At 39.9% G+C, this 16,976-nt stretch overlaps 1 protein-coding gene across 5 annotated transcripts in view; it reads right to left on the bottom strand.

Moving 5' to 3' along the window:
- ZNF827 (zinc finger protein 827) overlaps positions 1-16,976 on the bottom strand; it is a 107,847-nt gene that overhangs the window by 22,491 nt on the left and 68,380 nt on the right. For all 5 annotated transcript variants that reach the window (XM_061354145.1, XM_061354146.1, XM_061354144.1 and 2 more), the window contains exons 6-8: positions 16,569-16,817; positions 15,816-15,873; positions 11,233-11,336 (exon numbers count right to left, since the gene is read on the bottom strand). In XM_061354145.1, the coding sequence (XP_061210129.1) occupies positions 11,233-11,336; positions 15,816-15,873; positions 16,569-16,817 (411 nt within the window). The remainder of the gene's footprint in view (positions 1-11,232; positions 11,337-15,815; positions 15,874-16,568; positions 16,818-16,976) is intronic.

Below are 16,976 nucleotides of genomic sequence, written 5' to 3' on the forward strand. Positions count from 1 at the left end.
CATGAGCACATGCATCTACTTCTGACCCATACTCTCCCTCCTTCTGCACTGCTCTCCCATCTACTTTCTGCTTGGGTTGTATTTGCAAGGCACTAGTCAACACGACAACTGCCCCAAACTCAACTAAAACACCCAGCAACCAGGAGGGCAAATCTGTCTGAAATCATGCTGTAGAAGACAAAAAACAACTCCTCACCTTTCCTGAGATTAGTTTTAAGCAATGATCTTATATATATATATATATATATATACACACACACACATATCTATCTGTCCAAGTAGTCTGATGAATTTTGCATTGAATTTACTCTTAGGCAGACGAGTATTTTAGAAGACAACCTTGTACAAGATAAGACAGATGAGAGCTGCAGAATCCCAAGGTAACTCTAAAATGTCAGGAATGATCTGTTCCAATCCCTTTTGCAGAGCGAGAAAGTAATTTTAAAACCTGTCTTTCTGTTTCATGTTGAGCTTCTATGTGGAAAAGTTTCATACCCAGGAAACAGCCTGACTCAGGGCTGATGTTCACTTCTACAAAAAATTGTGGTATTAAGAAAGACAAAAGAGGATATGAAACTATAGATGAGTTTGAATAAGATGCAGAGTCTAAAATACAGCATGCTGAGTATTTATAAACCAAAAGCCTCATCTATCAAGTCTATTTCAAGAGGCTATTTAATCACCAGTAAAGATTTGCTACTGAATTTATATCACAGAATTAGAGCTGGAGGGGACCTCAGGAGGCTACCGTTACTGTCCCTGGCCCAGAGGCACACCAGCCACACACCAAACATATCCATCAGTCCTGACACTGCTTGTCTAACTTACTTTTTTAGGAACACTCCCATGACAGAGGTTCCGCAACCTCCTGTCATGGCTGTACCAGTGCGAAACCACTCCATTGCAACAAAGTTTTCCTTGGTGTTTAACTTAGACTTCCTCTGTTGACACTTAGCCTGTTATTCTGTATTCTGCTCACATGAACATAGGCAAGGTCTTTTTCTCTCAAAGCTGTCATTTTACATATTTGAATACCGTAATCATGTTCCCCCTCTTTTCTCCTCCAAGTTGGTTACAGTTGTCCTTCCTGAAGCCAGCTGCTGTTATCTTGCTGCTTTCCCTTCTTCCTTTCCCAAACCCCACATTCTATCAATTCATGGCTATTCTTCACCAAGTTGCCTTCTGTCAGCTGCATCAAAACACACATCCCAAGAACTTGCCAGACCTTGTGTTGTCTGTAATTCACCCGCCAGTAAAAGACAAGGTAGACAAAATCCCACGTTTCTCATTCTGTACTTTGGATGAGTACAGCTGCTTAGGATGCTTTTCTCAAGTCTGCCCCCCATTGTGTTACATATGTATTTTAAAACTATTACTTGTAAAGAAACCTGAAAAAAAATTGGTAAGAGATGCCAAAACCTGCCCTGCTTGAAAGAATAAAAAACCCCAATTGCTAGTTTTATTTTTGCATGCAGGATGAAACAGTTACCTGCTGCTGTTTTGCTTTGGATTTGAAGTTGGTGATATTTCTTAACAGCTTTTGGGTTGCTGGGTTTCATGAATGGGGTCTAGTCTGGGTTTGTTCTGAATGAAACCTGAAGGTATTTTTTCTGAGTAAAGTACTTTGCTCTTCTGTCATTTACCATGAGGTTGATCCTGCTTTAGGAGGAACAAACACAAAAGGCAAATGAAACATAAATAAGTAATTTTCCCTGTATGAGTGCACTGTATTGGAGGGGGAAAAGCTACCCTGTGTAAAAGCAGCCCATAAAAAAAAAAAGATCACAGATTTTCAGATAGATGTCAAGTGCCTTTCAAGACAGACATTAGACATGGACCTGAAGGCGCACCTTCCTATCTATTTTAATTAACACCTTTCATCTTGAAGGTCCTCTAAATAATTGGTAAAGTAATTAGTGCAGTGACTTCACGAGGACAAGAAGGGAACTCTGTATGCCCATAGCAGTTCATTCAAAGTCCTGCTATTTAGCATGTGCTGTATTGAGAGAGGGACTGGCCAATTCACCCGGATTTTTGGGTGTTCCTCAGAATGATGTGAGTGCATTCTCCTTAGATGTTGTGGGAATAGCCAAAATTTCTCAACTGATGGTTGAGAAAAATTAAAACGTGTACAACAATGCTGCACATTTCACTTGTCCTGTTTAGCCTAAGAATGCACTGTGCATGTTTGAGCAAGAGGCAATTTGCTGATTTGAAATGGTCTGCTCTGCATAATAGTATTTGCAGTTCTGAAAGGGACTTTGTTATGAAGACTGTGTGCCCGTGCTCAGGACACAATCTCATTACTGTATCACAGATCTACAGTACACATGCAGTACCTGCAAACTGTTTGGCAGCAGACCCAGAAAAAGCTGCAAGGGAAACGTAATGCTGTAATCAGTTGCAGCCTCATCGGTTATGATCCCATTAAATGAACCAGAAATTTGGAACCCTCTGCTCAATGTCTGTAGTGCAAAGCGGTTGTCAAGGCAGCTGGGTGCGCAGCGAGAGAATGCTGCACCCAGGCAGATGATCATGGGAATCTGAAGACAGGATGCGAGAGATAAAAACCCTGCCAGAGCCAGGACCACTGTCACATTCAGTTTAGCACTGAATTATGTTGAACAAATTCTGCAAAATCTGTCTTGCTTTGGAGAACTACGCCAAGCATAGCCCACTTCTATAGCAGCCCAACTATCTCACCTTCCTAGAACCACTCTCCACAGCTTGCCAGCTATCTGTCTCTTGCTATCAGACTTCAGAGAGCAACCACGACAGCTGACAGACCCATGTCTTCCAGAGAGTGCAAAGACAGAGAGTGTACACCAGTCAATGCGTACCAAAAAGACATTCTTTTTGTGGGAAGAATGAAAGTAAAATGCATGTTGGAGATAAGGAACTAAAATCAGTTACTCAAATCAATCTCCCAACTCTGTCACAAAAATCTTCCTACTATCTATGAAGCTGTCATACAAGTTGGATTTGTCAGAGGGATCTCTCCACTATTCTTTTTCATGCATCTGCATGGATTTTTACACAAACATACACATGCATACACATATACAAAAGGAGAGTATCTGGTTGAGTCTTACCCCAGACAGGTACTGGAAGAGGAATGGAATAAAATCAGTGCTTTTTAGGACTGAGAGAACCAGACTTTGCAAGGTTTAGTGAGTACCTACCATTGTGTTCTGCAGGCATCTACTTCCCACACTGCTTTCAACAAGCACATTTCACAGAAATACAGATAGAAGTGAACAGGACCAAGGGCCACTCTTTTCCACCCTGCCAGGGAGGCAATAGGGGTCAGACATTCTCCTCATCAAGAAACTGAAGGGGATATCTAATGTCCTGAGTAGACAGAGCTCATAACTCAGACCAAAACTGAAAGCAAATAAAATGACCATAAGTACTAATAATGGGATAAAGGAGGGGGGAAAATGTGCTTATATAATTCACGTGCACGTGCACTCCCTCTGCAACTATACTGGCAATAAAAATTGCTGTTCTATCACATCACAGAGATGGAAACTGCTGCCAGGATCTTGACATACTCTTTTAGACTTTCAAAGCAGTTTGAAGTCTGGTAAATATTAAGGGATTGGCGCATCCGTCGTACAAGAGAGCCTGAGAGAGCTAGGACTGCTAAGCCTGGAGAAGAGGAGGCTTGGTGGGATCTTTCCACTCTGTATAAATACCTGCTGGGGGAGAGTAAGAGGAAGTAGTCAGGGTCTTCACAGTGACACCCAGCGGAGAGGAGGAATGGCACAAATTAAAACACAGGGAAGAAAGCACTCCTTTTACTGTGACTGTGGACAAACATTGGCACAGGCTGCCCAGTGGTTCTCCATCCCGTGGTTCTCTCAAAAATAATAATCCACAGGTTCTGTTGTCCTGAATTAACTGTGCTCTTAAACCCTGTATTTCCTTTACCAGTTCCAGAATTTAGGACTGTGAAGAGAGCCTTCCTCAAGTAAACAGAAGATTACCCACAATGTGAAGTTAGATGCTTTGTGGCAGATGTAAGCTAAGAAACCATAAGGAGGTGTGAACTGTTCTAATTCACTCCATGTGTACACAGCTGGGAAGCTATACAAAGGCAATTTAAATGCCAACATTTCATAGCTGTTCACTTTTGCAGAAATCCTCAGGGCTTGCTTCTGCCTTTCATAGTCCCCTAAGACCTGAGGACATTTTCCAGGGTGACAGAAGTGCCAACAGTCTTCTTGAGGAGGTTTAAGCCCAGCCGGTAACTCAGAACCGCACAGCCACTTGCTCATAACCCCCTTCCCCACCTCTCCTCAGAGAGAGATGGGGAGGAGAATGGAAAGAATGTAACTCCCACAGGTTGGGATAAGAACAGTCCAGTAACTAAGGTATAACAGAAATCACTGCTGATACCACCAATAATAATAATGATAAGGGAAATAACAAGGGAAGAGAATATGAAACTAAAAGGGGAAAGGGAAAAGGAAACAATAAACACAAGTGATGCACAGTACAATTGTTCGACCCTTGCTGACTGATACCCAGCTGGACCCAGCCATCGGTTTGCACCTTCTGGGTAACTCACCCCCGTTTATATACTGGGCATGACATGCTGTGGTATGGAATCACGAAATGGTTTGGGTTGGAAGGAACCTTCAAGATCATGTAGTTCCAACCCCCTTGCCATATGCAGTGACACCTTCCACTAGACCAGGTTGCTGGATGCCCTGTCCGAACTGGCCTTGAACACGGCCAGGGATGGAGCATTCACCACTTCCTTGGGCAACCTGTTACAGTGCCTCACCATCCTCACAGTAAATAATTTCTTCCTTATATCCAACCTAAATCTCCTGGTTTAGTACAAATACATTACCCCTTGTCCTATCACTGCAGTCCCTGATCAATAGGCCCTTTCCAGCATCTTGTAAGACCCCTTCAAGATACTTCAGATAGTTAACACTCTAAAGCAGTCATGTACATATGAAATGTGAATATCCCTTTGGCTAGTTTGGTTCAAGTGTCCTGTCTTTGCACCCTCCCAGCTTCTTGTGCCCCTCCTCACTGCAGAGCATGAGACTTAAAAGTCCTTGATCAAGGTAAGTGCTATTTAGCAACAGCTAAAACACGGGTGTGTTATCAGCATTGTTCTCAGACTAAAGCTGAAACACAGCACTACACCAGCTACTGGGAAGGAAAAAAATAACTGTTTTAGCTGAAACCAGGACACCCCTACATAGAAATCAAACCCTCAATGTGTTCCTTCATTTCTGCAGTGAAGTTACAGTGGTCTCAGGGACAATGTAAGATAAGTTAAAGCCTGGCAGCAGACTGAAAGAGATCAAGAAGGAAAACTCACTGGCAACATGTGAAGAAATGGAAACTATAGTCAGATCACTCTAACCTCATATACAATTTATTAAAGTCATGACTTTCTTAACTAACCCAGTGATGAACCAAAATTCAGAGCTGGTTGCTGAGATAGCTGGAGAAGTTTTGTTTGCTGCAGAGCACAGGAGACCAGAACCAAGCACAAATAATGCTGGAAAACAGTATATATGAATGAGCACACCTGCAGGTTGGACCACAAGATCTCTTGCTATGTACCTTCTAGATGCTTAAAGCCACACAAAATTACAACTTCAAGATGTACGCTGACCTTATAGTGTCTATAAAAAAGTATTAGGAAGACACATGCAAAATACTTCATACTAAAGAATGTGTTATCTGTGCAACATGAACAGCTTGATTATTTATCACGTTCAAGTTAAAACTGCAACCCCTCAGGAGGTATTTTTCAACTACAGTCACAGAAGAAAGTAAACAAGATTAAGTGTGGTCACAGCCACGTCAGTCTCACACAAATGCTGAAATTTCACACGGCCAAAAGATATGGATGGCCTTGCTTTCATCCTGCTCACACCCCAACATTCCCACAAACTATTAGAAAAATAAGGAGATTAGTTCACTACTTCCCCTGATTTGGCTTACAGTGTGGCCAAACAAATGTTGGTGCTGCTGTATTGCAGAATGTGCAAAGATGAGGCCCAGGGAGCAGGCAGATTTTCCCCTTCAAGTGTATTAAAGTTACAGTGGAATTACTGCTTTAGAAAAAGGAGGAGGCTGTGAGCATGAACAGTAACAGGAGAAATGTGTGCATCTCCTGAATAGTCTTGTAGTTCCAAACATACGGGAATGTTTCTTACATGTATTACCTTAGCTCAATAAACATAAATATGGGATAATGCCACTAATTACACCATCAACAACAATACAACTGACGGTACCAAAATCCAAAATTTTTGCACGATGTTTCCAATTCTCTACTGAACTAAGTACCGTGGTACTGATTCAGTACTGGCCTCTGGACATTTCCAAAGAGGAAGCGTGGCCTATCTGTCATCTTACAGGTCACTGAAGAGTACGAAGACACAGTGACAGGAGAGGCTCTGATGCGTTTTCAAAAGAGTACTTAAGCATAGAAGCTTTACTGCCTTTATTTCACTGAGATAAGTGACACTGGTACATTTAGCACCAATGGACAAAATCAAAAATGCCAGGGCTTATTCATGGACTATAACTCCCTAAAACCTACGTCATCCAGTTCCAAAAGTCTATTTTAGCTATGTGAAATTCACTTAACACAATAAAAAATTTTGCAAGAAGTAGTAAATTTTCACACAAAAAATATCATTATTATTTATTTAATCCTCTACAGATAAGATGGTTTCAATATTCAGCACTGTCAATGTAAATGAAGGAGAATACCATAGGTAAATAGGTGAGACAATAATGAAATATTATGATACTACACACAGATATACATGGAGAAAAAATACTTCCAAAACCTCATGGCTGGAGTCTTCACCAATATTAGTGAACTGACCAGAAAAGGAATACTGAGTATTGCTTATCTTGACTTCATGAAGGCAAGTTTGATTTACAGAATGAGTCAGTGAGTTAGTGGAAAACTATTAAAACATGCTGAAGATCAGCTAAGGGTCAGGAACACCAGCATAAGATCAAGTTTTTAATTTATCCAGTCATCTGAACTGAACTATAGTCTGACATAAAACTAAATTCTACTCTGTCAAAAGAAGAGCCTTATAAAACAGAAGATAAAAAAGCTCCTTCAAAGAGTCTGTTTGGAATGAAAATGGTAATTTTCTCTTCCTACCTTTTGCTAGGCAAAAAAAGGCCATTTTGCTATTTTGATAGGGGAAAGTTGAAATAATTAATTTGGTTTTGATGTGACTTTGTATCAGGCATGACTTTGATACTACGGTAATTTTTAAGCAAAGTGGATTTGATCAATACCATTTTATTTTATTTCCTTTTTTGAGTAAAAATGAGCTTATTTGGATGGTAACAGTAGTACAGAAAAGTGTGCTCTCACTACAACTAACTTTGTATGTTTATTAATATACAAAACACCTTAAAAAGCAAGGGAAGTAGTCCCCTAAATCTATCCAATACTTTCAAACTGTGTACTATAGGAAACTACTTTTTTCCCTTCTCAGAACATTAAGAATTCACCACAGATTATCAGGGGTGTACCATAACTTCTGCAGGGCTGTTGTGTCCCTTCCAACAGCTGTTTGAGATTTCACTCTCATTTCCTTGGGTACCAGACTTAAAATCTACTGCATGAGAATCACATCTCCTGCCTGTGATACTGCTGCTGATCAGGATTACGACACCTTTTTCAGGCCAAATACATGGCTATGTCATTATTTAGTTAGTTCGGGGTTTTTTTCCCCAGTAAATGCCCTGATCAGTGCGTTGCTCTCACCCATCTTTTAATACATCTTTCCTAATTATTTCATACTCCTTGGGGATCTTACATACTCAGTGCCCTACAAAGACTGCTCTTCCTCTTAAATACCTGATGTTGCAATTTTCTTATAAACTGGCTATGAAGAACAGTGGTGTGAGCTGAGGAGGCCACCAAGCTGAAGACTCAAGGACTAAATTTTGAACAAACCACACTTAAAAATCCCCTTTAATAGCTTCAGCACAAGAAACCCCAGCGTTGCATTAGTGAAAGCAGTATCAATATGCAGAAATTTCAGAGTATTAAAGAATCTTGAGAGCTGGGTAATAAGTGAAACAATTCAGATTACAAGGTCATATGCCTAGAAAGTCGAAACAAGAATTTTGGTTGCATGCTGAAATCATCAGCTGAAAATGTAAAGAAAAACATGCTACTACCTGATTAGAAAATGAACTGAGAGTCATCAGCATGTTGTAATTACAAAGATGGAGATTAATCAGGAAGGGCATTTCCAATATACATACAGAAGACTGCATGCTGCTGAAAAAGTCATTGTAAGACCTCCTGTAAAACAGCAGGTATGGTTCTACCCACTTCTATTTGCAGAAATTAATTTCCCTAAGCAGGCAGAAAAAGGCTATGATGTCAGTCAGGAAATGGAAACCCTATCAATACTAAAAGAGACTAAAAAACATTGTCTGGCTTACTTTCAGGGGGGTGTAAGATGGAACATCAGATAGTGAACATCACAAGGGAGAAGAACTATCAAAGCTGAAAGGCAGCAGTGGTGAAACAACAACTTGGTGTGAATAAATTCAGGCTGAAAAGAGAGTGGTCCCAGGCCCTTCAAAGGGATGAGCTTCAGAAGCAGTGTTCTCATACTTAAACCTGCAACAGGTTTAAGATGGAGCTTGATAATGAATGAGATTATATAATGTTGTTACCTATTATAGAAAAGAATTGAATTTGACACGAGATATCTTACTCTCCTATGTTCCTGTCACTTTTCCCAGTTCCTTGCAGCTAGGGTGCCAAGAAGTTTGCAGACAGAAAGTTGGCAGGAGTCTGTGGATACAATCACCCATACTGGTGCTCTCTTGGAAAGAAGCACTACATACGTGGGGTTCAACCCAGGCCACCCAAGACGAACTGGCAGCAAAGGCTTCCTCGTGCCACCCTGCCTGACTGAGTCAAGTCTGGTTGCAGAAAGCCAGCACTGAGCAGCAGCTCAGGCCCCATGCTTGCTCATCAGACTTTGCTAGCTGTGGTGACAGTGGCACAGAGTTGCATTTTTGGATATGAGCACTGCTTAATGAAGGCTCTTGGCCATGAGCAGTAAATCTACTTGGATTTTACTTGCAGACTTGAAGATAACACTGGACTGCAAATTGCCTGTGATTTTCTTATGCTGTTCTTTTCTACTTACTATCCTCTTTCAGGGATAAAGTAACCCAAAACAAACCCCAGGTGAAAGCACACATAGGAGAGCTTTGCAGGACACCACAAGCACATTTTCATAGCATTTTCTGTTACATCCCATTGTCATTTACAGCGATTTGTTACTGTTTCTATACACCACCACTTTCTTCAGGCATAAAGTTTCTTCTGAGCTATCCATAGCACTATGTAAACTATTTCTTCTTGCAAGGCTGAAACTAGTAAGAAATCTACCTATGGGTATTCCGCTGTTCTTTTACATGAATATCACACTTGTAATTGATTAAAAATTTAAACCACATTCCTGGTGCTACTGTGAAGTTACACTTCAGGTCCAAAGATTTATTATTACGCTGAGAAAAATCAACATATTTTGAATGACAGGGTTGTTCCAAAAATAAGAATAAAATAAAAATAAAGCAGCAACTGGCATTTCCTTTTCAGTATATGTGCCATTATTAGATATGCTGCATATTAGATATGCTGCTACATATCACAGCCTTATACTCACAGAGAAATATGCATTTTTTATAATACACAGACCTATCAAGCTAGTACTTGTATTCCATAAGACAGATTATGGGGCAGCACAGACATACAAAACCCAGCTCCTCAGAAGCCATTCTAACACTCCAGGATGTCCTGACCAGCTAGATACTTTATGTCTTTCAAGTGTATGATTAAACATGCCACCAAAACCCAACCACAGCTTTAGTGGCCTCACTTAAAATGAAGTCTTACAGAGAATTAAAATTCTTATACATTCATCTTGGTATGATGTAAGAGTATTGCTGCTAGAGGCCATGTCCTCTGAGGTATTGAGCACTGCCTGAGGAGTCTAAGAGTTCTTGTCTTTCATCTGGGTATATGAATATTCCATGTTATGCCAAGGTCAAAAGCCAGGATTGAAGCACTAACCCGGTTTACATTTTAATACTTAAAAGCGCCACTCGTGATTTGGCTCTCCTCACTCAGAGTTACAAAATCCACTACTTCCTTGCAAAAGCGTGGCTCAGGCTAGCTTGAAGACCCTTGTGCTACAAATCTTTTTCTTCCTGCTATGTGTATTTACCCTTCGACAGCACCTAGCTCTTACCCTCATCTGCCACTCCACTAGCTGTCAAATGACTGTTCAAGCATTAAAAAAAATGAAGGGTCTGTTAAATTGTAAATTAAGTGACAGTCTATAGCTGAAAATTAGCAATAACATGCCCAAATCTTTATTGATTGCTAAGAAAAGGTGAATAGCCCTCCCTACTGTAATTACTGTGTAAATGCTGTGTAATTACTGACCTTTAGAACCGAGAGCAATTAATTTAAGAACAGATAGCACTGAACTAGCAAATGACTTATTTTGCAACAGGACAGTAAAGGCGCCTATCAAGTTTTCGTATGTGTTCAGTGCCACCTTGAATAGTATGGTTACATACCTTTGTTTTCCATTTTAATGCAGAATATAACCCAAGCTACAGCTGGACATAAAATGCCTGTCAACTAGTTCAGAAGATCAGTGGAAATGTACCTTCAAATACTGTGACTTTTCAGTATATTTTAAGAACTCCCTATCTTTACAAAAAGGCTCTAAATTGCTGTTAGATGCAAGAATACTGTATTGCCAAGCTCTGCCACTATGATGCATGTACTGCAAATGTTTCATCTGTACTCTGAAAGACGGAGGTGGAAATGGCCAGTAGCAGGAGAATAACAGGTAGTAATCTGACATCAGTCAAGTTCCTTTACATGTAGGAGACACACACACAAACCCCCCTGCCTCTGCTAGTACTGAGTTTAACTTGTTAGACTCTTGCAGAATTCATGAAAATAGCAGCGTAAAGACTATTAATATAAATGCTTCGGCAATATTTAATTTGTTTCTTTTTATTCTTCATAACAAGCACTTACTGTCATGGGGAGATTGTGGCCTTTTGACAAAACAAACTACATTTTAACAGCATTGGCCAGGTGGTGGAGTTTCCAGTCAGAAAACTTTAAAAAGCTATATTAGGTGGAAGTAATGAAAGAAACAGGTATCTGACCTGGTGCAGATGTCCTTCCATGAAGAGCAGTGTCATTAGGCAGGAGATCTTTTGAGTTGGAGGTGAACGGTGATTGTCTAAATGCGTCTTCAGAAAAGAATGGGCTACAGGAAAAAATAAGACGTCTTTTTGTACACAAAATAGCAGTTAACAGAAGGAGTAAATACAATTTTTGACCTTAACATCTTATATTATAACAAATACCACCTTGTTAAAAGCCCTGTTTCATTTACAGAATTCATGCTGAAAGTTATGCACACTGTGAGGAAAGGTGGGGAGAAGAGGTACGCCTTGGTAAGACTGCATCTCAGAGTGAAAACTGAAGTTGTCCCAAAAGGCTTTTACCTACAGTTCAACATCTTAGATTGGCAGTATCACAATACAATCTGGATCATTAAAATGAATCCTTCAAAAATTTGTATTCTACTGTTGTATCTGGAGATGAAAATCAGGAAAGATGGAAAATATTATTATTTAATAATACAGTATAGAGTATTTTTTAAAATGAAACGTTTCAAATGTGAGCTTAAGATGCTGAATAATTCTTTTGACATGTCATTCCGTGAATGAAATGAACTCCATGAGTTTGATTTTTAAAGCAGGAAACAATTCACATAAGCTAACTGAAGAGTATTAAGTGCAAAACTTATCAGCTACTTGACTCCAAAAAGTTTTTTTTTTTAATTTTGATTTTAATTAACAGGAAGTAAAAAGTCAATTTCAATGATGAGTTGGCATTTCTGTCAGTTTTCTGTTTTGTGCTCAGTTAAAGATCCTAACAGAAACAAGAATTCCTTGTTACAGTACAGGCAGACATCAGTAAGAGATATATCAAAAAGTTCAAAACGGAAAAGGACATTCTTTCTTGGAAAACTGCTTACTAAGGCAGTGTATTTCATCTGCATGCAAACTATCAGTTTCTTCTAAGCAAAAAGAATTACATTAAACATCACCTCTCTTATACTGAGAATCCTTAACAAGCTGCTCTATAGTAGGTTATTTTAAAGGTGCAGGACAGGCCAGCTTGTTTCTGTGACCTGTTCTTATCCAAGAACCTTTTCGGGATAAAGCATGTACTAAGAGGTCTTACAAAGCACTGCACAGTGGATAGTCCAGATTCAGAAAGTACATGCCACCAGCACCAACCAAGTTGACCCTACCAGTCCAGATACTCAAGGTGTCAACCTAAACAATGACACTTGCATAAGTTTTCCCTCTTAGAGTTTTTCGGCAGGGGGTGAAGAAGATGTTCCCCACTGAGCCACTTGTATTCTGTCAGATCTCTTCTGCCTTTGGGAAACTTGTTGATAATTAGTTAACATGATCATGTAAGACTTGTCAATCATGTCCTTTGCTTTCCTGTTAAGTTTTGTGGCCATTATTCATTTTGTGCTGTTCCATATGTGACAGTTAGTGGGATATTTTGGTATTTCTACAAAAAGTTGAACATAACTATAAACACAGTGAGCGTTAGGTTGTGCTGCAGATGAAGTCTCAAAGCTGCCCCCAACCTGAACAGTTCAGTGTTTGCAGACAGCTGAACAATGCATACTACTTAAGAAAGCAAGTCATCATGATAAAGCAAACCAGCTCCAGCCCACATGTACAAAACTTAACTTTTTCCAAGACTTACGCTCCTGCTCAGGGGTGACATAAGACAGACTGAAGCTGTATAAAAATATGGCATCATTTGTTGCAACAATCCTCTCACTGCTTTAATAATGACTTGAAATAAAAACACCAATAGAAAAAAGTTTTATTCCTGTTGTAACTCTTCAAAATCTTGCAATCTTCTCAGGTTTCCATGTTGACCTTCCTGCTTCTGCCCTAGATTTAGTCACTGGGACACTGCTCATTGCTGGTTCTAAGCAAAATGGATGATGCAGAGCTTACCTATTTCAAGGTTAGGCCATATACCATGAACAGGCTGCTGCTGAAGACTGCATCTTGATGTGTCCTAAGGGTTTCCCTCTCTGTTATTGGTCCCTGGTGAATTACAGAACCATCCTTGGATACCTCTTTTCTGCCTTTCTCTAGAATGGCAGCTGAGCCTCTTCAGTGTTGGTCCTATTATTACTTTAATTACAGCAGATATGTCCTCCAATTCCCAGTGCAAAGTATGGAGGGAGGAGCTCCTGCTTCATAGTAAAACATGACATAGATTGTTCTCAGTATGCAAAGTCCCTTCAGATGAAGATCAAGCTTTAGGATTTTTTTTCTGGCTGCACTTTTCCAGTTTTATGGCTACACAGTTCTCTAGATGAAAGCAACTTATCTTGGCATCTTATGCTGGCATATTCACTTCAAGATCATTTGCTTCTACACTTTCTGTCTTCTTATCACAGACGGCAGGCTCTACCATCTCTCTCAGCCATTGAACTGTGAGAAATCCTTGCCAGTTTCAGCTGCTTAAGCAAAGTCATATGCTCACAAAGTCCAGAAACACTCACAGGAGGAATAGCAACAGATAGGCGACAGTTAGAAACGTTAATATGGAGTAAGACAGCAAAAACTGCTTGGGTATCTTATCTTGCTGAGCTTTGCTGATTTAAGACTCGCCAGCAACACAGCTTAATCTTTCTTCTCCCCAGATGCACACAGGTGGATAACACTGACCTCACCTTGGCTCTCTGCAGCTGTCAGGTTGTGAGTCAACAACTGTGCTTCAAATGCCTTTCTGTCATTATTCCAGATGCAGGCTGTGAGCCAAACTGCACCACATTTTCTTGGTGCAGTCTGCGTGCCTCTATCCTCCACTGGCTGCTCCATCACATTCTATTTTTGAGAAGGCGTCATACCCTTACCAATAAAGACTTCCAGCTGTTTGGTTGGTTTTGGATGGGTTTTTTTTTGCAGTCTTTCAAGTCAATCTGTTTGAATTGATAGGATTTAGTACACTGATTCACTTCCCCTTAAGAAGCTCTTCTCATTCACATCTTCTTCTGTTGACAGGTAAGATAAGAAAAGCACCCAGAAGAACTGAACCAGGCACCTGGTATTTCATGCTCTGATGGCTTAGCAACCATTACCAGGACTTCTCAGTAAAACTCAGTGCAAGTTTGACAAGAGCCAACTGTGCTACCCTCTGAATAGTTGGCAGCCAGAAGAAGGGGGAGTTATCTTTGAACTGTCCTCAACCTTTTCAGTTTTAATTACCTTTGATAGATCCAAAAGTAGCTCTGGATTCTCACACTGGTCCTGCTGGTAGTGTCATGAGATACTGAAATCTATTTTCAACTATTTGTCACCCCCTCCCTGCAGTGCACACTGGATGGTTAATGAGTAGCTGGAGAACATATGCATTTATCTCCATATGTATCTCTCAGACTTACGCTTTTTAAGTACTCACAGGAAGGCTTTGCAGGCTTTATATCCCACAATTTCCCAAACGAGCAAACATGGGAAGCATTCACAGTAGCCAGAAGTTAAAAGCTCAATTTAATTATCTTTCAACTTGTAACATCAAAAAGTCCCTAATGTACATTTACTGAGCTGGTCAGTTTATAAAAACTAATTATTTATTTATTGCAGTTACCATGAAATGAATGGGATAGACCTAGGAATTTAAGAACACTGCAGAGATCATTCCTTCTGCAACTGAAATGCTTTTCAATTTCTACCTGGACAAAGTTGTCTTAGCAGTGAACATACTGGGAACTTCTGTAGAAGGGGCTGCAGAGGCAGAGAAAGTCTTACTCTGTCTTTGAAGGAACTCGTCGCTTCAGTGTGCTCAGCCTCCAACCCATCCACACTGATTAGTGAACTTTTGGGTAGGAAAGAATACTTTCCTACTTTCAGGTAGGAATCCTTCCAATTCCTGACTACTCACACCATGGGCTCCTAAATATTTATCAGTTCTAGCTACCACTTATTACATAAGAGCTTTGAATTTTCCCATAGGGACACCTTACTTTGCTGCTCATGTATATATAAGCAACACATGAGCTTGTTCCTGGCAACAATACTGTAAAGTGCATACTTCTTTTACAGCACATGCTGTAAATGGATCATGTTTTTAATTCCCAGGTAATTTCATTCATCATATTAACGTGACTGTAATCTGTAACAAATGTTTCAGTAGCGCTGTCTTACAGTCTGACTGTTAAAAACTCATCTCTGAAAGGCATTGAGATGATAGAAATACTAAAATGAAATTTTATTACAGAAAGCAAGTTTGACAGAAGACTGAATCAAAATCACCTCTTTTTACACTGGCCCATGTCTTAAAACCCAGTTGTCAGTCTGCTCATCCCTCGAGCACTGCATGTACTATGCAGTTTCTTTTAAGTTTCAGTTTTTGTAGGAAAAAAAATAAATAAAAGAAAAAGAATTCTTAAAATGATGTGTGAATACTTCATCAGAGAACAGTCATTTGGGTCCAAAGGCCTTTTTTCCCATGAACTCTAAGCAATCAGATCCATAAGTGTAATTTTCCAGATAGAAGTTACATGACTCATGAAAACAACTTACATTTGTAACATCAGGTAGCATTTGCAGGTGACAGACACATTTGAGTTCACATGGCAAAACAAAGCAATGCCATTTACACTATAGCTTTGTAGATAACAATGGACTGCACTTACCTGGTTGTAGTTCTGATGGTGTTATCTTTATTGTGGTTGTGCTCTTTGCTCACCTTTTCTGCAGAGGAACATACATGGCAGTTTGTGATTAGCATATATTGCATTTTCCCTATCAGGTTTTATTCAACATAGCTATATTAACGCTTTCTGATAACAGCATAACCCACAGTAAATTGGGGTAAACTGTTAAGGCATGATTAGAGAATAGGCATAACTTTATTTAAACTAATAACAGCAAATTTTTTTCAGCTTCACAATTTGGTGTTAGTGCTTCATGCAAAATATGCAATACAAGCATTCATTAAACACAGCGCTGATATCATTGCCTTTATGTAATAGCTGAGGTTCACTTTCTTCGTTAAGAGAAATGGACAGTGCAGCCCCAGGAACACTGCAGCCGCTGGTGCCTATGCCAGCAGCTGCCATCTATAGGCTCTCCTATACTCCAAGGCCTGGATCAAGCAGTTGTCACTAAATTATTTAATTAGCTTTCAAAAATACAGGAGTTGAACTCTGGCTTTTCTAATTCAGTTCAGATACTGTGAACCTGACCTGTCACAGTGCTGTAGAGCATATGCTAACTATGGGGGACATTTGGCAAGGCTGTTGCATTTCTAATGTGAGGGTAGAAGGGCTCTAATTCCTATTATTTTTCAGCCATAGCAATCTCACACTTTGATAGCACCTTAATGGTTATATGCAATCTCTTTTTAATGTTTAAGTTCAACTTTCTACTTTCTCCACTGCTTTTACCTGATAACTGGAAGAGCAGCTCGGATGCCATCTTCACTGATATATCTTGGCTGAACAGATTTCTTTCTGGCAGCACACGGCCTTCTGGTGCCTTCTGTATGTGTTCACTAATGTCTCTCCCTAATAAAGTGCTGTAGCCAACATTTTGGCTGGGTTGGCTGGGTGACACTGAAGCCTGCGAATCATGAATGTCAACTTCCATTGGTTCTTCCTTTATCTTTACCATCTGGGTTTCCTTGTAACTCTCAGCTGCAAATTTGTATGTAAAAAAAATAAACAACCACCACAATTTTTTAATTAGGCGACAATTTTTCAGAGTACTCAAAGCAGGAATCACAGTTACAACATTATAATTTTTATACGGTAGCACTGCAAATGGTAAGGGCAGCAAGCAGCTGACTGCCACAG

Source organism: Neopsephotus bourkii, unplaced genomic scaffold (genome assembly GCF_033783945.1).
Source record: "Neopsephotus bourkii isolate Nb327-2 ecotype Australia unplaced genomic scaffold, CSIRO-AGI_Nbou_v1 NB_718, whole genome shotgun sequence".
NCBI lineage: Eukaryota > Metazoa > Chordata > Aves > Psittaciformes > Psittacidae > Neopsephotus > Neopsephotus bourkii.